Below are 17,810 nucleotides of genomic sequence, written 5' to 3' on the forward strand. Positions count from 1 at the left end.
TCTATACAATCACTAGATATTGTGAATTCAAACAACACTGTACGTAATAATCTTTTCAAGGTCCTAGCATGAGAACTATCAAGTAGTAAAAACAAAACAAAACGAAACAAAACTAGCCAAAGAAGGGGGAATGGTTGCACGAGGGCGTTATGCTTACGTTTCCCTGCTTTGTTTCGTTGAACATTCCGAGGTTTCCATTTGAACGAAGCCGTACTTGAAGAGATACCGGCCGTTTACTGGCTTCCATACACATATCTGAAACAAAATTCAAAATATGTAACACACAATATGGGACAGGCAAAGATAATTACTGTAAATGTATTTTCCTCTTTCCAAGGGTTTAACTGCAAGTTAGATCCACTTAATAAGCAGTTTGATAACGAGTCTTTTTTTATTTCGGAATACTTGCATGTTCACGTTTCTGCTGGCATAAATGAGATTGATAATAAAGTATCTGAATATAAGAACGACCCAAGTCCATGGAAGACCATTTCGAATAAACTTTAAAAAACGTCATATCTTTTTATTTGTCCAATAATATTCTATTTAACTGTGATGGGAAGGCAACAGTGTATATACAAATTAGAACATATATCATTATGACGGCAATTACATTTACATTGATTAAGAGAGGCCATTTGTGTGATGAACTTGAGTCATTCTTTGAATCATTGCAGGATAGGCTGCTATATGAAATGAACGAAACGATGAGAGAGGGCGCTATAATATGTGACCCTGCACCTCAAAACAAACACAAAGTCGCCAGACATGAATTTTTAGCGAAGACCATATTCTGAAAAAAAAAAACAGACTTTAAGCTTTAAAATGATGTATAACTCAAATCAAATGGACTCTCCTAACCTATCTAAATACTGGAAAGAAAGCAGAAACTCAGGAAAAGTGTGAACTGAGAAAAGAAATTTTTAGGGGTTAATTATGATTTATAGGGTGAACATCATGAAAAATTTCAAATTCGCTAATAACACGCAACCTTAGGAAATTAGACTGTCACTTTCATGAAAGCTAGAAACAAATGTTTCACATTTCATTGTCTTTCAGAATAGGCCATGCGGACTTGTCATTCATGTTTGGCTCTAAACATGACGAATCAATAAAAAACAAAAAAAAAAAAAAAAAAAAACTTGTGGAGAAAACAAAATGATTACCAATACATGTGTTGCAATTCTATAGAAACCCTCACGTGTAATATACTATATATATATATATATAGATATATATAGATATATATATATATATAAATATAAATATACCCTTCCTATGGCAAGTTAATTGGGCAGAGTGAACAAACTATGGGGTTTCATATCATAATAAACACTCTAAATGAAGGAGTAAACATGTAAGGAGTAAATTCTTACTTTGCCTCAATGTCAACTGCGAGGCTCTGTGCTCCTTCCAGAATGTACCCTGTTTGAGGACGGACTGTCACGGAGAATGTCGGCAGCACTACAAAGAGACGTGACCAAAGTGGATAAAAGGAATGGACTCAATTCATAATTAAATACAAACAATTTGAATATGGAGATGGATGTCGCTTCAGTAAGAATTTGGGATAAGAATGTGGGATAACAAAGTTGTGTTCTGCAAACTTTCACCTACAGCTTCTACGAAGAAAGTAAAAAAAACAATATTTTTTTATTAATGTCAAAAGTCTTAAGCCCACTTGTTGTTCAGCTGATGTAAGATTGGTACATTGGTGTAAATCGATAAAGCAATACTATCGTAAGGATTGGAGAAACAAAATTTCGATCAGTATTGTGTTATTTGGTTTTATATCTAAAATAAGTGATACTTAAAGATACTGATCAATTCTATTGATTTCACCCTCACCCCATTCCCTCTCACACAATATCTTTCTTTACACGGCTTAAGAAAGATTCTACCCCTCATTAAACAATATTTCTTGAGAAAATACTATTAGACACGTGCACACATCTTGAAATGGTAACGGATTTATAGCTAGACACACACACACAAAAAAAATCTATTTCGTTTCATTTGTCTATCATATGCATCTCTTTGTTCGTGTTGTCGCGTGGAGATCCAAATGGGGATAGAAAATAAAGTCCAATGATATCTGGCTAATCATTACTTTTAGAGTATCTAGCCAGGAGTGGTTGGTATGGTATTGGCAGAGATGAGGGTTGGCTTTTTATTTTTTTTTTTTTTTGCGAGGTATCAAAAACCACTTATGAAATAATATAGAGCATGCCATCTTAAGAGAAATTCACAGTTTATTAGATGAAAATCGACTTTGGAATGATTGAGACATCGACAAACAAAGTGACACAAGGCGGTCCTAATAAGAGTTGGGACATTACTAGAATTACTCTCATTTGTATTATTTCAGTCATTACAAAACCAATTTTCATCAAGTAAACGTGTAATTCCACATATTTCATTTTATGAGCTTTGTCATCATCTCGTCAAAAGAAAGCAAAAAATGTTAGAAATTTGAAAATGTACTCTCAACCAAAAATATTCAACCCCTTTAAAGTTTACGCTGTAATAAAGATAACTAAAACTAAAAGAATTTCATTGTTTTATTAGCCCACTCATTTGCATATTGACAGGGACTGTTCAAGAAAGGTTCGTTAGGAAGAAAATTACGAAACTTCACAATTTGATTACTTTCCTAATACCGTTTTCCGGATGTTAATAATGTTTTAATTTTTCTTTTTCTTTCTCACTGTGGTGCTGTAAGATTTTTCTTTTTTTTTAATTCAGACTACGCTTTTTAATTTTTGATTTCAACTTTGGGAAATTTTCATTTTCAAGAGCAACGTGTTCCAGCAAATGTTCAAGATGTTTTAAAAGCTCACCGTATTCCCTGACTTCGAATGTCACATTCGTTTTCAGCTGAAACTGTATATAGGAAAAGGCAGGGAAAATAGATATTTGGTTAAGATTTGGACAGATAAATCTAATGTTTCATATTAGCTAAAACATGCATATGAAGCATAATTTGTACTCATGGTTTACTCCAAACTTGAAATTTCAAAATGAATGCATTTCGAGCTATGAAAGTTTCCTGTTCTTTACAAGAAAGAAGACACTAAAATATCTCTAGATACATGTATTTCTAAAAAGACAAATTGTCAATTGTCTTCAAGTATGGAATAATATTTGTCATCAGAATTTATTGACATATTATCAGCATGTAATATTATTAAGGCAATTCTCAAAAAAAAATTAAAAAATACATAAACAGAAGACCAGATTTACAAGAAATATACAATTCGTCATAAGTTATAGACACAGACAAAATCAATTTCCCACATGGATTACTCCCCCTTGGTCGAAGTTTTGAAAATTAAGAAATGAGGATAAAATTGGCATACGGAGGTTATACAATGATACAAACATATTTTTCCTTTCACAAAGAAGATGTACCAGCAACAACATTATTGATGCATATTCTGAATGAATTTCCATTTTTTTTTTCTAATTACATGATAAGTCTTACTTCACATATGGTGTAACATGCATTTCATCTAGCAATCTCCCTTTCGAAAACCGTTCACTGTGAGAGTAGGACTTCTGATTCAGGATTTACCGTGCTGCCATACAGGAAACAGAATGCAACACTACAGAATAAGAACATGGCCTTTTCACCCAAATGTTCTGGATAAAACTCAATTTTCGCAAAGTCAGATTTCGAAGGTAAATATCTAGGAATCTGGATAATGATGTAACGCGCTATTAATTACGATGCATCTCATCATCTGACAGACATCTAACATAATACCACATGCAGGTACTTAGTGAATAAAATGTTGAATTAGCACTGTAATGTTCAAAGAAATCAGAAAAAACAGACACATATTACAGGTGTTAATAAAAGGTCGCATTTTATGAAACAAGCTAAGCATGTTTTGAATTTGTGCGGACGGTATTTCTAATACTTTTATTGTCAATCTCTCTTTGGTCTATATACTTACTTTATATCCATACGAAGCCACGATGGTCCATATGCCGAACTTCGGCCTCGATGGAATGTAGAAGAGATCCCAGATAAAACCCTTGGAGTTAGCTTGCGTGTTTTTGAATCGTTTCACACTGATTCCGTCCGGATTTTTCACTTCAACGTAAAGCTTGACCAGTAAAAGAGACAGTACAACACTCGAACAAGCTATAGTTACATAATAGCATGACGTCATACATACTGCATTTAAAAGAAACCGTACGTGTACATAGCAAAGGATTTACATGAAGCAAGCTTTATATCCATTCTCTTGACTTGTACGACATGAAGAAAAAAAATACTCCCAGTATACACTCTAGTCTAGCAAGTTCGGGTTGCAGTATTCATTATACAGTCAAGGTCCGCTGAATGTACGGTTGCTTCTAGGCGTTGCAACAACAAAGTGGACTCAATAATTTGAAACAATATGAGGCACGGGATCGAGTATAATGAAGGAGAAGCAACTAACAAAATTTATTGTAGGATAACGTGTTTGTAAACTGGCCATATTATATGGACATTCCTCGCACAAGAATTTCAGTACCATCAGTAAGAATTTCAATAAGAAGTTCAGTACCATCAGCTAAAAGGAACATCATTTTCAATTAACTCCATTGTTTCGATGGCCAAGTTATCATTTAGCATCTTTGACTATGAATCTCAATTCTCTTCTGTTAACATTTACAAATAATGAACGATTTCTCTCTTGTGTTGTCGTATCTTACTGACATGCATCTTTGATTATAAATTTCAGTTCTCTTCTGTTAACCGTCACAAAAAATGAATGATTTCTCTCTTATGTTGTCGTATCTTACTGACACTCTCTCAGTTCAGATCTGTTGTATGTAAATTGTAAGTATATAGTTTTCCTTCTCATGGCAAAGACGCCGTTGACTTACAGTGCGGGAAGATGGCAGCATATTCTGATCTAGGGAAATGACGTTGGTTTTTACTGGAAGTGAAAAACAGAATCAAGGCACCATATGATAATCATGTTCAATTTGAAACAAACAGAAACAGACAGACACACAAACACGCACAAAAACAACAATTCCAATATCTACAGAATGATATACACATATACGAGCAAAGGATGTGTGATTAAAAAAAAAAACACCCCATAGTCAGTAATGAATGAAAATGGTAAACACTTACAATTTGTTTGATGATAAAATAGACTTCTTTTTTGTTATCAAACATTCAAAAGATGTATAAACCTAGAGTCTGTGTGTGCACCTACCTAGATCAGGGATAAAGCCATATAAAATTTGTTTGGAGGAACCACTCGTTGTTATTTCATTCCTTCGATGCCTTTGATTACATGATTGTTAACTCAGGTTGCAGGATTTTCATAAGCGCCTTATTGTTAGCTTCTTTACCGTTGTTTCTTAAGAGTTAACATAATAATTATTTTATGCGAAATAAAAATTTATGATATACTAGATTTCTTTTTAATATTTTACTTGTGAACTGATTTCATGAATCCAACCAGCTCCATCATTTTTCCCCTTTTGCAACATAAGCTTTGAAGAGAAGATTATGATTACCAATCGAATAACGAAAGTCAACAAAAAGTAGTAGCTTTAGATACATCGACACTATCAACATATATTCAAGTTTATCTTGCAAACGAGTGAAAGGCCTGTATGCGATCTTTTTAGGCTAATTTGAGAAATGTTAAAAGCAATGGGATATCGATTCGTACATTTTCTCTGTCATTTAAGTTGTTCTTGTTCAATAAATTCCTTCAAGGCCACTAATTGCTCTATGATTACAGTCATTTTTTTCTGCTTGAGATATTAATGACTGAAGTATAAGCAATTGAACAAGGCAGCGAGTAACTAGCCTATATTATGTGACGGTGCATCACAACACGAACAAAAAGTCGTACACAATGATTTTGCGTGAGGACTGAAAATAAGTGACTTTTTAAATTTTTCATATTTTCTGAAAGAGCAAATCTTCTCTTACATTATGCTAAAATTTGGGATCCTCAAAAGGGCGGGAAAGTGTGTGTTTTTATAAGCAGTTTATCTCGAACATTTTTGGTAGAATAGTGTGATTAGGTGCGTCTGTAAGAATCCCTTTTTCATTTCTTAAAAACCTTGTACACACTCTTCACTTTCAAATCTAAGAACTATAGTGCTACTGCTTTGAAAGTTGGCATTAATTATGGACAGAATATGCTAATGTGGCATGCGTAATTTAAGTTTAATCTGATAATCCCTTCATTGTTGTTACTCGGGTGGTTTACTTCCTGTTTTTTTTTTTTTTTGTCCCATTCATCGCACAGCCAGCACGGTTTGGTAAAGATTAAGCGCTTGAATAGACACTGTAATTCAGAGCCTCTTTTCTCAGTTTACACTTTTCCTGACTTTGTGATTTCTTTCCAATATTTACATAGATTAGGAAAAACCATTTGATTTGAGTTTTACATCATTTTAAAGCTTAAAGTCTGCTCTTTCAGAATATGGTCTTAACTGAAAATTCGGGTGCACGTCACGAGACCGACACCCACGAGTCATGCAGCCTACAAGTTATACAGCTCACAAGTCATACAACCCACGAGTCATAAAGCTCACAATAATTAGTCACACAGCCCACCAGTTCTACAGCCCACCAGTTCGACACTGAGTAAATAAAGCCCACGAGTTCGACATCAAGTAAAATATGCCCAGGAGTTATACGGCCGACACTACGCACAAAAGGCTCATGAGACCGACACTAACCAAACAAAGCCCATGAGATCGACACTACACTTAAAATGCCCACGAGACCGACGCTACGCATACAAAGCTCATGAGACCGACATTACGCAAAAGAGGTTCACGAGACCGACACTAAGCAAAGAAGGCCCAGGAGACCAACTGGATGAAAAGCGTCACCTACAGACAAATACATTGTATAAGGTGTCCTGATAATGGCATAGGAAGATACGTGAAATGGAAAAGAAGAGTTGCTAGGGTGTAACCCCATCAGTTACCCCTCACCCCCTGAAATGAACAGGATCTTTAATTGTGTTTGCGTTTGTGGGTGTTTGTCCAAAAAAAGGACGAAATTCAGTAAAAGTGTGCAACAGATCTTTCCACAATAAACCTGCGAGGGTGTTGATAAAGTATTAATTCAAAAAAGTAACGTAATCGTCTATTAAGGTAGCGTTAGGGATTCGGAAAACAAAAACAAAAACAAGATGCATCCATGAAAGCAGCTATTGTATTTCACGAAATAATGTACTGTTTGGAGGAGAATAACACAAGCCAGAAATCTAGGTGAATCCCTGCGATATAAATCGTTTTGATCAGTTAAATTACATTATAGTTAACGAGAAAATTACGAGTAGATCTTACTCCAAAACATCTAAACAGAAGGGCAGGATGCCTAAGTAAGTAGTGAATCGAGAAAGAGAAGAGGTAAAAAGTACATCCTGTCCATCTTCTAGGTAAAAACTGGGAAAGCATATTAAAAATAGCACGATGGCATTATCAATGCTCTAAATTTAATCGATACATCGTTCTTGTCCTCTTTTATCAATTCATTTGTTTTTCGGTCTTCTTTTTTTTAAATTCTGTTTTTCTAATTGATGATAATGTCGCTCCCTGACAGACCTGCCCCCACTAGAAATATTTGATGTCGTTGATATGGAGATGGTTACCATCTTTCACTTGATAGCATGACGAAATTGCACCCGCCAGTATGTTGGCTTTCCGTTCATGAAACACCCTGTACAGGTAATTGACATGTAGGTGGCGCTGTTTATCCTGTCGATCTCGTGGGCCTCCTTTGCCTACTGTCGATCTCGTTGGCTTTCTTTGCTTAATGTAGATCTCGTGAGCCTTTTTTGCTTAGTGCCGGTTTCGTGGGCCTTCTTTGCCTATTGTCGGTCTCGTGGGTTTTCTTTGCTTTTTATTTTAGTGTCGGTCTCGTGGGCTGTGTTTGCTTAGTGTCGGTCTCACGAGCCTTTTGTGTGTAGTATAGAACTCATGGGCTGTATGACTCCTGAGCCGTATAACTCCTGGGCTGTATGACTCATGAACCTTTTATTGATGTCGGTCTCGTGGACCGTATGACTCGTGGATATCAGTCTCGTGGGATGACCCCAACAATTCATGTCTGGCAACTTTTTGTTTGTTTTGTGGTGCAGGGTCACATAATTCATTATAACAATCGAAATTATGACAACAACTGAGTGCTTTGTATAAACACTGCGTTCGTGGATTTGCTTTGCTAATCTTGTTTGTTTTACACTATACCCATCTCTTTGGTTGGGAAGACATTAATCAGTCGTGTTTTATAACTGAAATGAGCGAGAGAGCGAGAGAGAGAGAGAGAGAGAGAGAGAAAGAAAGAAAATGGATAAATACCTTGTGAATCCGGTATATAGATGGGCTTGTCTGTCTGAATAAAGACGAACCCGGATTGAAAGGTCACGAGCACTTCTGTTTCCTTTTGGAACGAGAAGCTTGGGTCCAGTGATTTGACACCTAGCCTTAAATGGTGCTGGCCAATGTGGCGTGGCAAGTAGTTGGGCCTGACACTGATGGACGTTTTCCCTTTTGTAATACTTTGATTTGGATCTGTGATTTGGCACAATACAATGTCCAGCTCATATAACTTGGTCGATGTCATGAACATGACATTTGCATATGTCACATTGCAATTATTTTTAGCTTCAACATCCAAACCGAACATGCAAATCCGGGAATGAAATTCATTTTGTTGACAGACATACATGTATGAGAAAGTTTTTACTTGAAACAATGACAAGAAATAAAAACAATATGCAATTACTACAGTGAAACAACTATCCAAAACTACCTACCCCCTCAATAAACGAAAATCCAAAAAAAAAAACAACAACACACACACACATACAGATTGAAAAATAACGCGTGTTTAGCGTGCAGATATGAATAAATGTATGTAGAACTATCATTCAAATTTATAAGAATTGTCAACATATTTTACAGACAAAAAAGGTTAGTCTTTGAAGAATGCAGCAACAGTAATACAATGGAAAGGGTTATGGTCAGCACTGATCGACTATGCTTGTTGACTATTGAACCTCTTTTGGCTTTACAACTGTAGTTTCATAGATCAATAATATCACTGTTTCAAGCAGAATGTTATGAGAACTGGCGTATCATTTTCATTGCATGATAACCATTATACAAGTCGTGTGTTTTACTAAAATTTACACCGATCTGAACAAAATTTATAGACACAGTACGATGCTATGTATAACAAGATATTTTGCCGCTGTTTAATTTTATCTCAAAAGACCTCTCATTTACGTTTCGATTGAAGTGCACATTTCAGCAATATTTTTTCCCTTTTTTGTTTTTTCAATTACCAGTTCCCCATATGACTATTACTAGCGTTATATACTAGTGTAATGAAGAGATGCATGGGTGGTTTTCAGTAGATGTTGCTTTTAAACATTAAAGTTCAATCTCTAATGTCTATGTGCTTCTCCAATTTGGTAACTATTATTTAATTGAATAGCTTAATCCGTTCGATAATAAGTTCTGAAATCCGAATAAACCGAATATAATACCCAGGCGACCAGATTCCTGTCTGTATGGAACCTTACGGGGTAAACGCTTTCATGAAGATAAAACTCTCACCGAGGTGACGAGTTTAACTTCGCTTTCATTGAAAAAAAAATAAAATTAGATAGAACATTTGATATCAGGGGTACAAAGCATTTTGGATGTTTAAAATGATTTGCTTTAAAAAATAGCGATAACCAAAGGACAGCGATAAAGGGAAGGTAGATATTACCGCACGAACTACCTATTCAAAATTTAATTCAGCCATCCATTGCAAACGACGGATAATTGGTGAATACAAATGAAAATCTACTTAGAATTGTCACACCCAATTCTAATACCATATCTCTTTTTTTTCTGTCTCTCTCTTCCTCCCTCTCTTCTCGTCATCTGTTTCGCCCTCTCTCTATTTCCTCTAATCCATCTATTCTTTATGTTTGTTTCTTTCTATCGATAAATTGATGGCATTAACCTAATACACACACACGCGCAAACACACAACACACATACATACACAAACTATGCTAAATGGGTGTGGTTGACGTGGCACATTGCATGTGCTCCCCGCAGTGCTCCCAACAGATGCATACAAGAGTACATACTTTACCTGAGGAGGCGGGAATAACGACCGTAGAGTTCGTGAGGTGTTTGTTTGAGTTCGGCAAAGTCAAATACACCATCATGGAGATGTCATCGTTATTGATATCTTTCGCAAGTAGCAAGACGTCTTCGTTGACGCCGACCCGGAAAACGTTGGGCGCAGTGACGAAGACGAGTCTGAGAAAAAATATTGAAAAAAATATGAGTTGCATTAAATTCTTTTTTTTTTTTTATTTCCTATTACTTTGATAACTTTGGCAGCCTCCCCTACAGGTATATATAAGGGTCATCTTATCACAAATTGACACCTACATAGCATAAGCTTCATTTACATAATTTTCACCTTCATTGATAATGATATTACAAGGAATGGAAAAAATGTGTCAAACTAAAAGCTAAAATTAGAAACCCTTACTTTTGTAAGTGCGGTAAAAGAATATGTTTTGAAACTTCCCAGCTTATATTCTACTAAACATTCCTATGATTGGTGCCATATCACAACCAAAAGAGCAAAACGAGTGGAGCCAATTAACACCAAAGCTTTTACACTTGGGTCACATGAAGGAAACATAACCGTGACACATGGAACATTAAGAATTACAGAAAGAAAAATAATCAAAGAAAGAGATAATAAAAGGAATGGAATAGGAAAGAGAATATTGAAGACCTAGGACCCCAGTTTTCTTTCGTTTTATCAAAATTTCGCTATAACCAAACAAATAGATAATAAAAGAACATAGAACTGATAATGTTGCGGCATGAATTTTAACTTCGTTGTACCCGGAATTTTCTTATAACCGTGTTCGTTATAACAGGCGTGCACTCCAGCAAGTAAAGACTATGGGAGGGGCACATTGAGTGAATTAAGAAACACACGCACTTCTCGTGGGACAGTAACATGAGATGAAACAAGGTGAACATTAAGTAGAGAAGTACTGGTAAGATGCTGAGGAGGTTAAATCATGCGGTGGAAATCTGAATATACATAGTATTCACAAGGACTACACATATATTGCATTTAAGATCAAACTTTACTTTTAAATGTTCTCTGGAAACGATGATACCCTGTGGCTCAATGACGCTTTGATAGAGTTAATTGAATAGTGCAGGTTACGTGAATATGACAGATCTGTATGTAAACAGGGCATGTAGCCTTGTAAGGATAGGCTTGATATATAATCTACATTGTATAATTAATACGGTAATAGTTTTCTTGGAAGCTCGCCCAACAGTTTGGTTTTCAGTATGGACCTTCCACTGTGCGTCTCACATTGTGCTCTCTGCAGGTCCAAAGGAAAGCAGCTTTCGAAAAGTGATAGCAACCATATCATAATCTATGCTGAAAGAGAATCCATTAAAACCTGCCCTAGCGGCCACACATGTATATAGAGCTTCCCACTTCCTGTCTCCTTAAATTGGGTGGCTGCTATTTACAAGCTTGAATGTGCTGGGAACATTATTTCTGTACATATGTGACAGTGCACCTCAAAACGAACATAAAGTCGCACACACTGATTTTACGTGAGGACTGAAAATAAGTGAAATGGGTCAACCTAGCTGAACTTGACTTTTTCATATTTTCTGAAAGAGCAGGTCTTCTTTTACATTATGCTAAATTTTGGTACCATAAAACGGGCAGGAAAGTGTGTTTTTTTTAGCAGTTTTATCTCGAACATTTTTGGTAGAATAGTGTGATTAGGTGTGTCTTTAGAATCCCTTTTTCATTTCTGAAAAAAAAACCTTGTCCACACTCTTCACTTTCAACTCTAATAACTTTTGAAAGGATAGTGCTACTGCTTTGAAAGTTGGCATTGATTATGGACAGAATAAGTTAATGAGGCATGCTTAATTTCAGTTTAATCTGATAAACCCTTCATTGTTGTTACTCTGGTGGTTTACTTCCTGTTTTTTTGTCCCATTCATCACACAGCCAGCACGGTTTGGTAAAGATTAAGCGCTTGAATAGACACTGTAATTCAGAGCCTCTTTTCTCAGTTCACGCTTTTCCTGAGTTTGTGCTTTCTTTCCAATATTTAGATAGGTTAGGAGAGTCCATTTGATTTGAGTTATACATCATTTTAAAGCTTAAAGTCTCCTCTTTCAGAATATAGTCTTAACTAAAAAATCATGTCTGGCGACTTTTTGTTTGTTTTGAGGTGCATTGTCACATATTTAAAAGTCTGTCCATCATAGGAAATGCAAGCCTGGATTAAAGAGGGCACTCTTGTATGGACCCACACCTAAAGACGAGGTTCCGTGACGTCAGGTGATGTGCTGCTTGAGGGGGCAAAAAAACAAACAAACAAACAAACAAAACAAAAAACAAAATAGGCCTACGTGTGCTAAGCACTTAGATTTAAATCCCTCGCTCCTCTAAACGCATAACCGACTGTCTATCATGGAACATGGAACGCATCGTTTACGCGCTCGCTCACTTAATGACGTCATTGGAACCTCGTCTGTACGCATCTTTAAAGGTCCGAACTTCCGAATAAAACGAATTCCTACAGCATGTCGAAAATGGTCGAAATGATGTCTGTCTCAGTTTGTGTTTTGGTTCAACCGCTCTACCTGAATGGTTTTGTCTCCTACCTGTGGACCGTTTAAAGAAAATTTTACTCCCTCACTCAAAGAGAAAACATTCGTGGAAATACGTGTATTGGGCACTTAGTTGTCGACGGATAAAGTGGATCTCGATCTACATCTATGAATTCACCAATTTTCTTTTCTTTTCTTAATTTTCTCAAATATCGGGCTCATATAGACCTATCCACCCATGAGGGAATGTAAAGATGCATAATTCTCATTCTGAATTAAGAACGTGTCTGAAAAACAAATTTCCCTGAGGAAAATCAAAATTGGTGAATTTCTATATACAACTTGAGCAAAAGTCTTGCAGATTTTTTTTTTTCAAACGTTTCAGTTCTTCATATATAATTTCTTTGCCAAAATTTTCATCAATTGTCTATTTTACATTTTCCGTTTTCTATTTTCATACGGAGAAAGGTAACGCATACATACAAAAGAATTAGGGTAGATATTCTTGAAGTTAAGTGTTTCGTGGAGATTACCTAAGCAAGAATGTCGTCAATTATATAAGAAGGAGAGCTAAATACATCAGGATTAGACTTGATCTACAAAAGTTGGGTTTCAGCATACAGATTTTTCCAAGAAAACTTCTCAATAGTACAACCCAAAATTGTATGACCCGACTTTCTGAAAGCTCATAAAATCGAACCAACGCTTTGGAAGACCTGAAAAATTATGTTTATAGCATGCATTTACGCAAAGATACTAATCGACTGTAACCTGAGATATATCGACTTTCCTAATAAGCTAGTTCGGGGTTAGTTCATGGGCGCATTGGTACGAATGACCTTTCTCTTTTCTCAGTCGGTTAGGGGCACTTAACTCGTTTTAGAGCGACATAATGGATAAGATTTACATAACAATTTATGGGACTCACAATCCTGTTCAAACAAAGAATAGAGTTGCGTAGACCAGCTGATGAGCAGAACGATCCGTCAATTTACACTTGGGAAGGCATCCATTTCATTATTTTGCATTGAATGTATCTATATTGACAATCCCTATCTATTGATATTGCCAAATATCACTTTTGCTGTCAGGTGGATGTGCTGACAAGCAGCATTTATAAGTATCTCATGAATAATCATTACATTACAGATGCTTATCCCAGTGAATTTAAAAGCCATTATGCCTGTTGGTAGGAATAACCTTGTTTCTGCTCATGCGCAAAGTGAAACTACGAACTGGCTTATTGTTTCGTAAAGGAGAGTGCGATATCAGAAGATTCGGATTCATCTGTAAATCATACCGAAACAGCTAAACAAATCTCTGTTTCATATGAATTTTTAGTATGTAGAATATATCACAAAGTTCCACGATCATCCCTCCCATGGGGCACCCCGCAGCGTAGAATAGGAAGTACCTTACAAACACCAAAATGCAGATGCCAAGGACACAAGAAAAAGTAGAAATTTTGTAAAAGAGAAGGATGCAATATCTCATGACATGTGATACCAATGAAATAAAGTATGGAAAGCTTTATTTCGATGGAAAGGGAAATAACAGATACATAGAAGGAGACAGTGAACAATTATTGTCTTTTTTTTTTTGATCATGTATAAATTGAGATTAAAACATCTTCTGTAGTGTAAGTAAAACTAAAAGTGTCTGAATTCAGAACAAAATTCAAAGAAGTATCATCAATTTGTGCAGCCATGCACTTTGAATACTAAATGAAAATTAGCCTGCTAGGTATGCAATTGATAATACTTATATTTTTACGAGTCGTAATAATTTATTATCTCTTTTGATAAATGAGCAGCATATCGCAATGGATCAGCGAAATACTAAGACAGTTTGGTAAAGACAAATGTACAAAATATTTCCTCTTCTTTTTCTTCCAGTCTGGTACAGTCCGCCTCGGGTGTATTATTTTACACCTGCGGTGTAAGTCACAAGGCATGTTGGCCGCCAAAATTATAAAGAGAAGAGACCTGAAGTTTAAAAAAAAAGACGGGAAAATAATCGCTGCTATTCTCGACAATGACTTCCTGAATGAGTAACATCTGCCTCTCGTAAACGGGTGGGGGTGTAAAACCAAAAACGCAGAAGAGTTGTATTCGGTTTGTTTGTTTGCTTGTCTTTTAATTCATATCTGGAGATTGAATTCGCTTCCTGAGGTGCTGTAGCACGTTATTTGGAGAAACAAAGAAGTGAAATGGTCTTTCATGAAATAAGACTTCATCAGGGTTGAAACAGGAGTCATATAATAAGAGAAAGCAAAATAAGAATGACTGATGCCCATAAAGCGGCAGTCGGTAACATGGTATACAAACTTCTCATAAATGTGTAAGAAATATATCTTATTGCCACGAGTTAACTCAAGTGCTTATATTTGTACTAGGGACTGGTACTAGAAATGATTTGTATAGAGAGTATAAAAAATGATTACAAACAAAAGAATATCAAGCGTGTACGTCACACACTTCAGAAATAATGCCAACAAGGTGGTGTCTCTTGCAATTAAAATGGCCTTTTATGCATTTTGGTTTTTATGCCTTTCCCGTACATATAGATAGCTTAAACAGCAGCTAAAATTGATATAATACAATTAAACGATCTAGGACGATGCGATTACGAAACAAATGAACACAAATCGAGACAAAGCGTAGGTGATCGACAGTGAATATCAAAATACGGTTCTGCAAGTCATATCTTTCTCAAGAATCACTCCGTGAATATCAATGGTAAAGAATGATTCACACTGGGAGGCAGTCAGGAAGATGCTTGTGTCAAAATGGAAACAGATCAGATGGAACAATTTATATCGATGAAGGCAGCACACAATTAACTTTACCTCAATAGAATCTTTACCTTTCAACAACGCCTTGTTAATCCTACCTGTTAAAACAATTTTGATTTAATTTTCAAAGCGTATAGGGTGGTAATTTCGTTTCCTCCAAAAAATATGATAATTGAAGCAACAAGTGATGTGACATCCGTATATCCAAAAAAAAAAAATACACTTTTAACATTCTTATTTTTCCCAATACGGTAACAACAGTCCGTAAAATGAGTTACCTTTCAGAAATTTAGATAGTACCTAATTTAACAATGTATTGTTGTGACCATGTCACAAATGTGCAAAGTTTATCCAACAATGACTCACGGTCCCGCCGCTCCGCCTGAAATCATCGTGGCCACCGCAGCCAGAGCCAACCCAAGCTGCCAGCAAGCCATAATACTGTAGACCAAGGCTATTTGTCGATGCCGGTGGTGGAAAAAGGGGGGTTTGCAGCAGCAGCTCCTGCGAAGGTACAGTATAGGCGCAGGCAGAGGGAGACAGAAAGAAACCTGCCTCTCGTCAGATTCTATACACCTGATCTCTCAGATTCTTCTTCGAGAACTGATGTCGATATTGCATGTGCTAGCCAAATATATGCGATGATCTTTAGGGACCCTGACCATCACCGATGTGGAAAGTGCCTTGTCACTACTCCAAGGTCTGTCGAATTGGACTCTTTCTCTTCTTCGAGACCTCGATCTGAACCCTGGGCCTGTGACAATGGAAAGTTCATGAACCTTCTTAATAACGTGCAAACAGATATGCACGTGCCAACAATCTGTGTGCAGACGTGGCAATTTTCGGTTAATGTGCAAAAAGGTACAATAATTTAGTTGGCAAAAACTTCCTTAAAGAGCCCTGGGAACTTCAAGTTCATCTGAGCATAAAGACAAACTTGAGGACACACATACACTCAGACACCTAAATTTGGCCATCACCAACATAAGGAACTCGTGAATCAGAAATAAATTTGGACGTACATCTTCTGCCTGTACGAAAGAGACGCCCGTAAAAATAAATATTGACATTGTATCAGTTGAGTTCTTTTTAATTCTCTAGTTGTTGTTTTTCATTTTTCGATGGTTAAAGACGCTTACCTTATTTACAGGGACTCACAGGCTGAAGAAGACGTTTGTCTCTCTGCTTTTGTTTTCGAAACACATGTTTAGCAGAAATTGTTTGTATTAAGAGAATAGAAAAGAAAAGTAAATAATTGCCTGCGTTTACGAAATTTATCGTCTGGTTGAGTGTTATGAATGATGCTTAGTTGAATGATGCGGTAATTGCTTCTAACTTTAAAATCGCAGGATGGCAGCACCTAAGGACAGAGACTTTTGGTGCCATGTCCCTACAACATTATTGGTCAACCCTTTGTGTTCCACATTTAATCCCTATCCTGAGGAATGTGTGTGAAATTTGTGCAAATTTGACTCATTGGAAGAAAAAGGTTTAATTTAAACGCTTTCACATTGACGACGCTGTCGAACTCGGTACGAATGGAAATATTAAAAGGGTATTTTCATATTTTCACATCATGTAGTACATAATTCGAAAGGTCCATGTATAGATTTGTGAAATTGGCTGGGTGATCTGGAACTGAAAAAAGGTACTCTGAAAAAAATCGTTCACAAAATTACACTGAGCAATGATGATTTGGAGCCTCACATTTTTCAGACTTTAGCAGTGTAATACCATTACAATACGGCTTGCTTAACATGTTTTCCTGTGTGAAAAGTATGCATGCCGTCTTCTTTTGTTCTTTCTCCTAGTCACAAGAACAGCAAGAACAATGATAATAATGATAATGATAATGATTGTGATGATGATATTGATCATATCAATAATAATAATAATATATAATAATAATAATAATAATAATAATAATAACAATAATAGAGAGACTCTTATAAAGCGCTCATTCTACCTAAAAAGATACTCGTGGCGCTGTAGAACAGCGTACATAATCTGTATCACAATCTGGATCACAGAAAATTATAAAACAATAAGCAAACAAACAATATACTCGAGAGGGACATGGGTCCATGGGGGGGGGGGGGGGGTTAAAAACATCTTGTCCAAGGACGTTAGCGCTGGGCGGGAATCGAAATGTTGTCCTCCGACTAAAAGTTTGGAGTGTCATCTGTCATGCTACATCGATGCATAGGTTTTGTTGCTAAAGTGACAGACCTCTTTTTTTATTGTTTAGGAAGAATATTAGTTTTTAACTTTTGTTCAATATGTAAGTAATACCAGTAATAACATTCTCAGATGACAAAAGGATCTTTTCTTGGCGAGCCTGGTTACC

General features: G+C 36.2%; 1 protein-coding gene across 1 annotated transcript in view; it reads right to left on the reverse strand.

Annotated features, from left to right (window-relative positions):
* Nucleotides 1-15,900, reverse strand: part of LOC140246549 (complement C3-like) — a 69,888-nt gene extending 53,988 nt beyond the window's left edge. The window contains 9 exon segments of the mRNA XM_072325892.1: nucleotides 158-242; nucleotides 245-255; nucleotides 1,377-1,464; nucleotides 2,841-2,883; nucleotides 3,960-4,112; nucleotides 4,882-4,934; nucleotides 8,344-8,532; nucleotides 10,130-10,308; nucleotides 15,830-15,900. Of these exon segments, the coding sequence (XP_072181993.1) occupies nucleotides 158-242; nucleotides 245-255; nucleotides 1,377-1,464; nucleotides 2,841-2,883; nucleotides 3,960-4,112; nucleotides 4,882-4,934; nucleotides 8,344-8,532; nucleotides 10,130-10,308; nucleotides 15,830-15,900 (872 nt within the window).
* Nucleotides 15,901-17,810: the final 1,910 nt, after the last annotated feature.

The sequence above is a fragment of the Diadema setosum genome, chromosome 3 (genome assembly GCF_964275005.1).
Source record: "Diadema setosum chromosome 3, eeDiaSeto1, whole genome shotgun sequence".
NCBI lineage: Eukaryota > Metazoa > Echinodermata > Echinoidea > Diadematoida > Diadematidae > Diadema > Diadema setosum.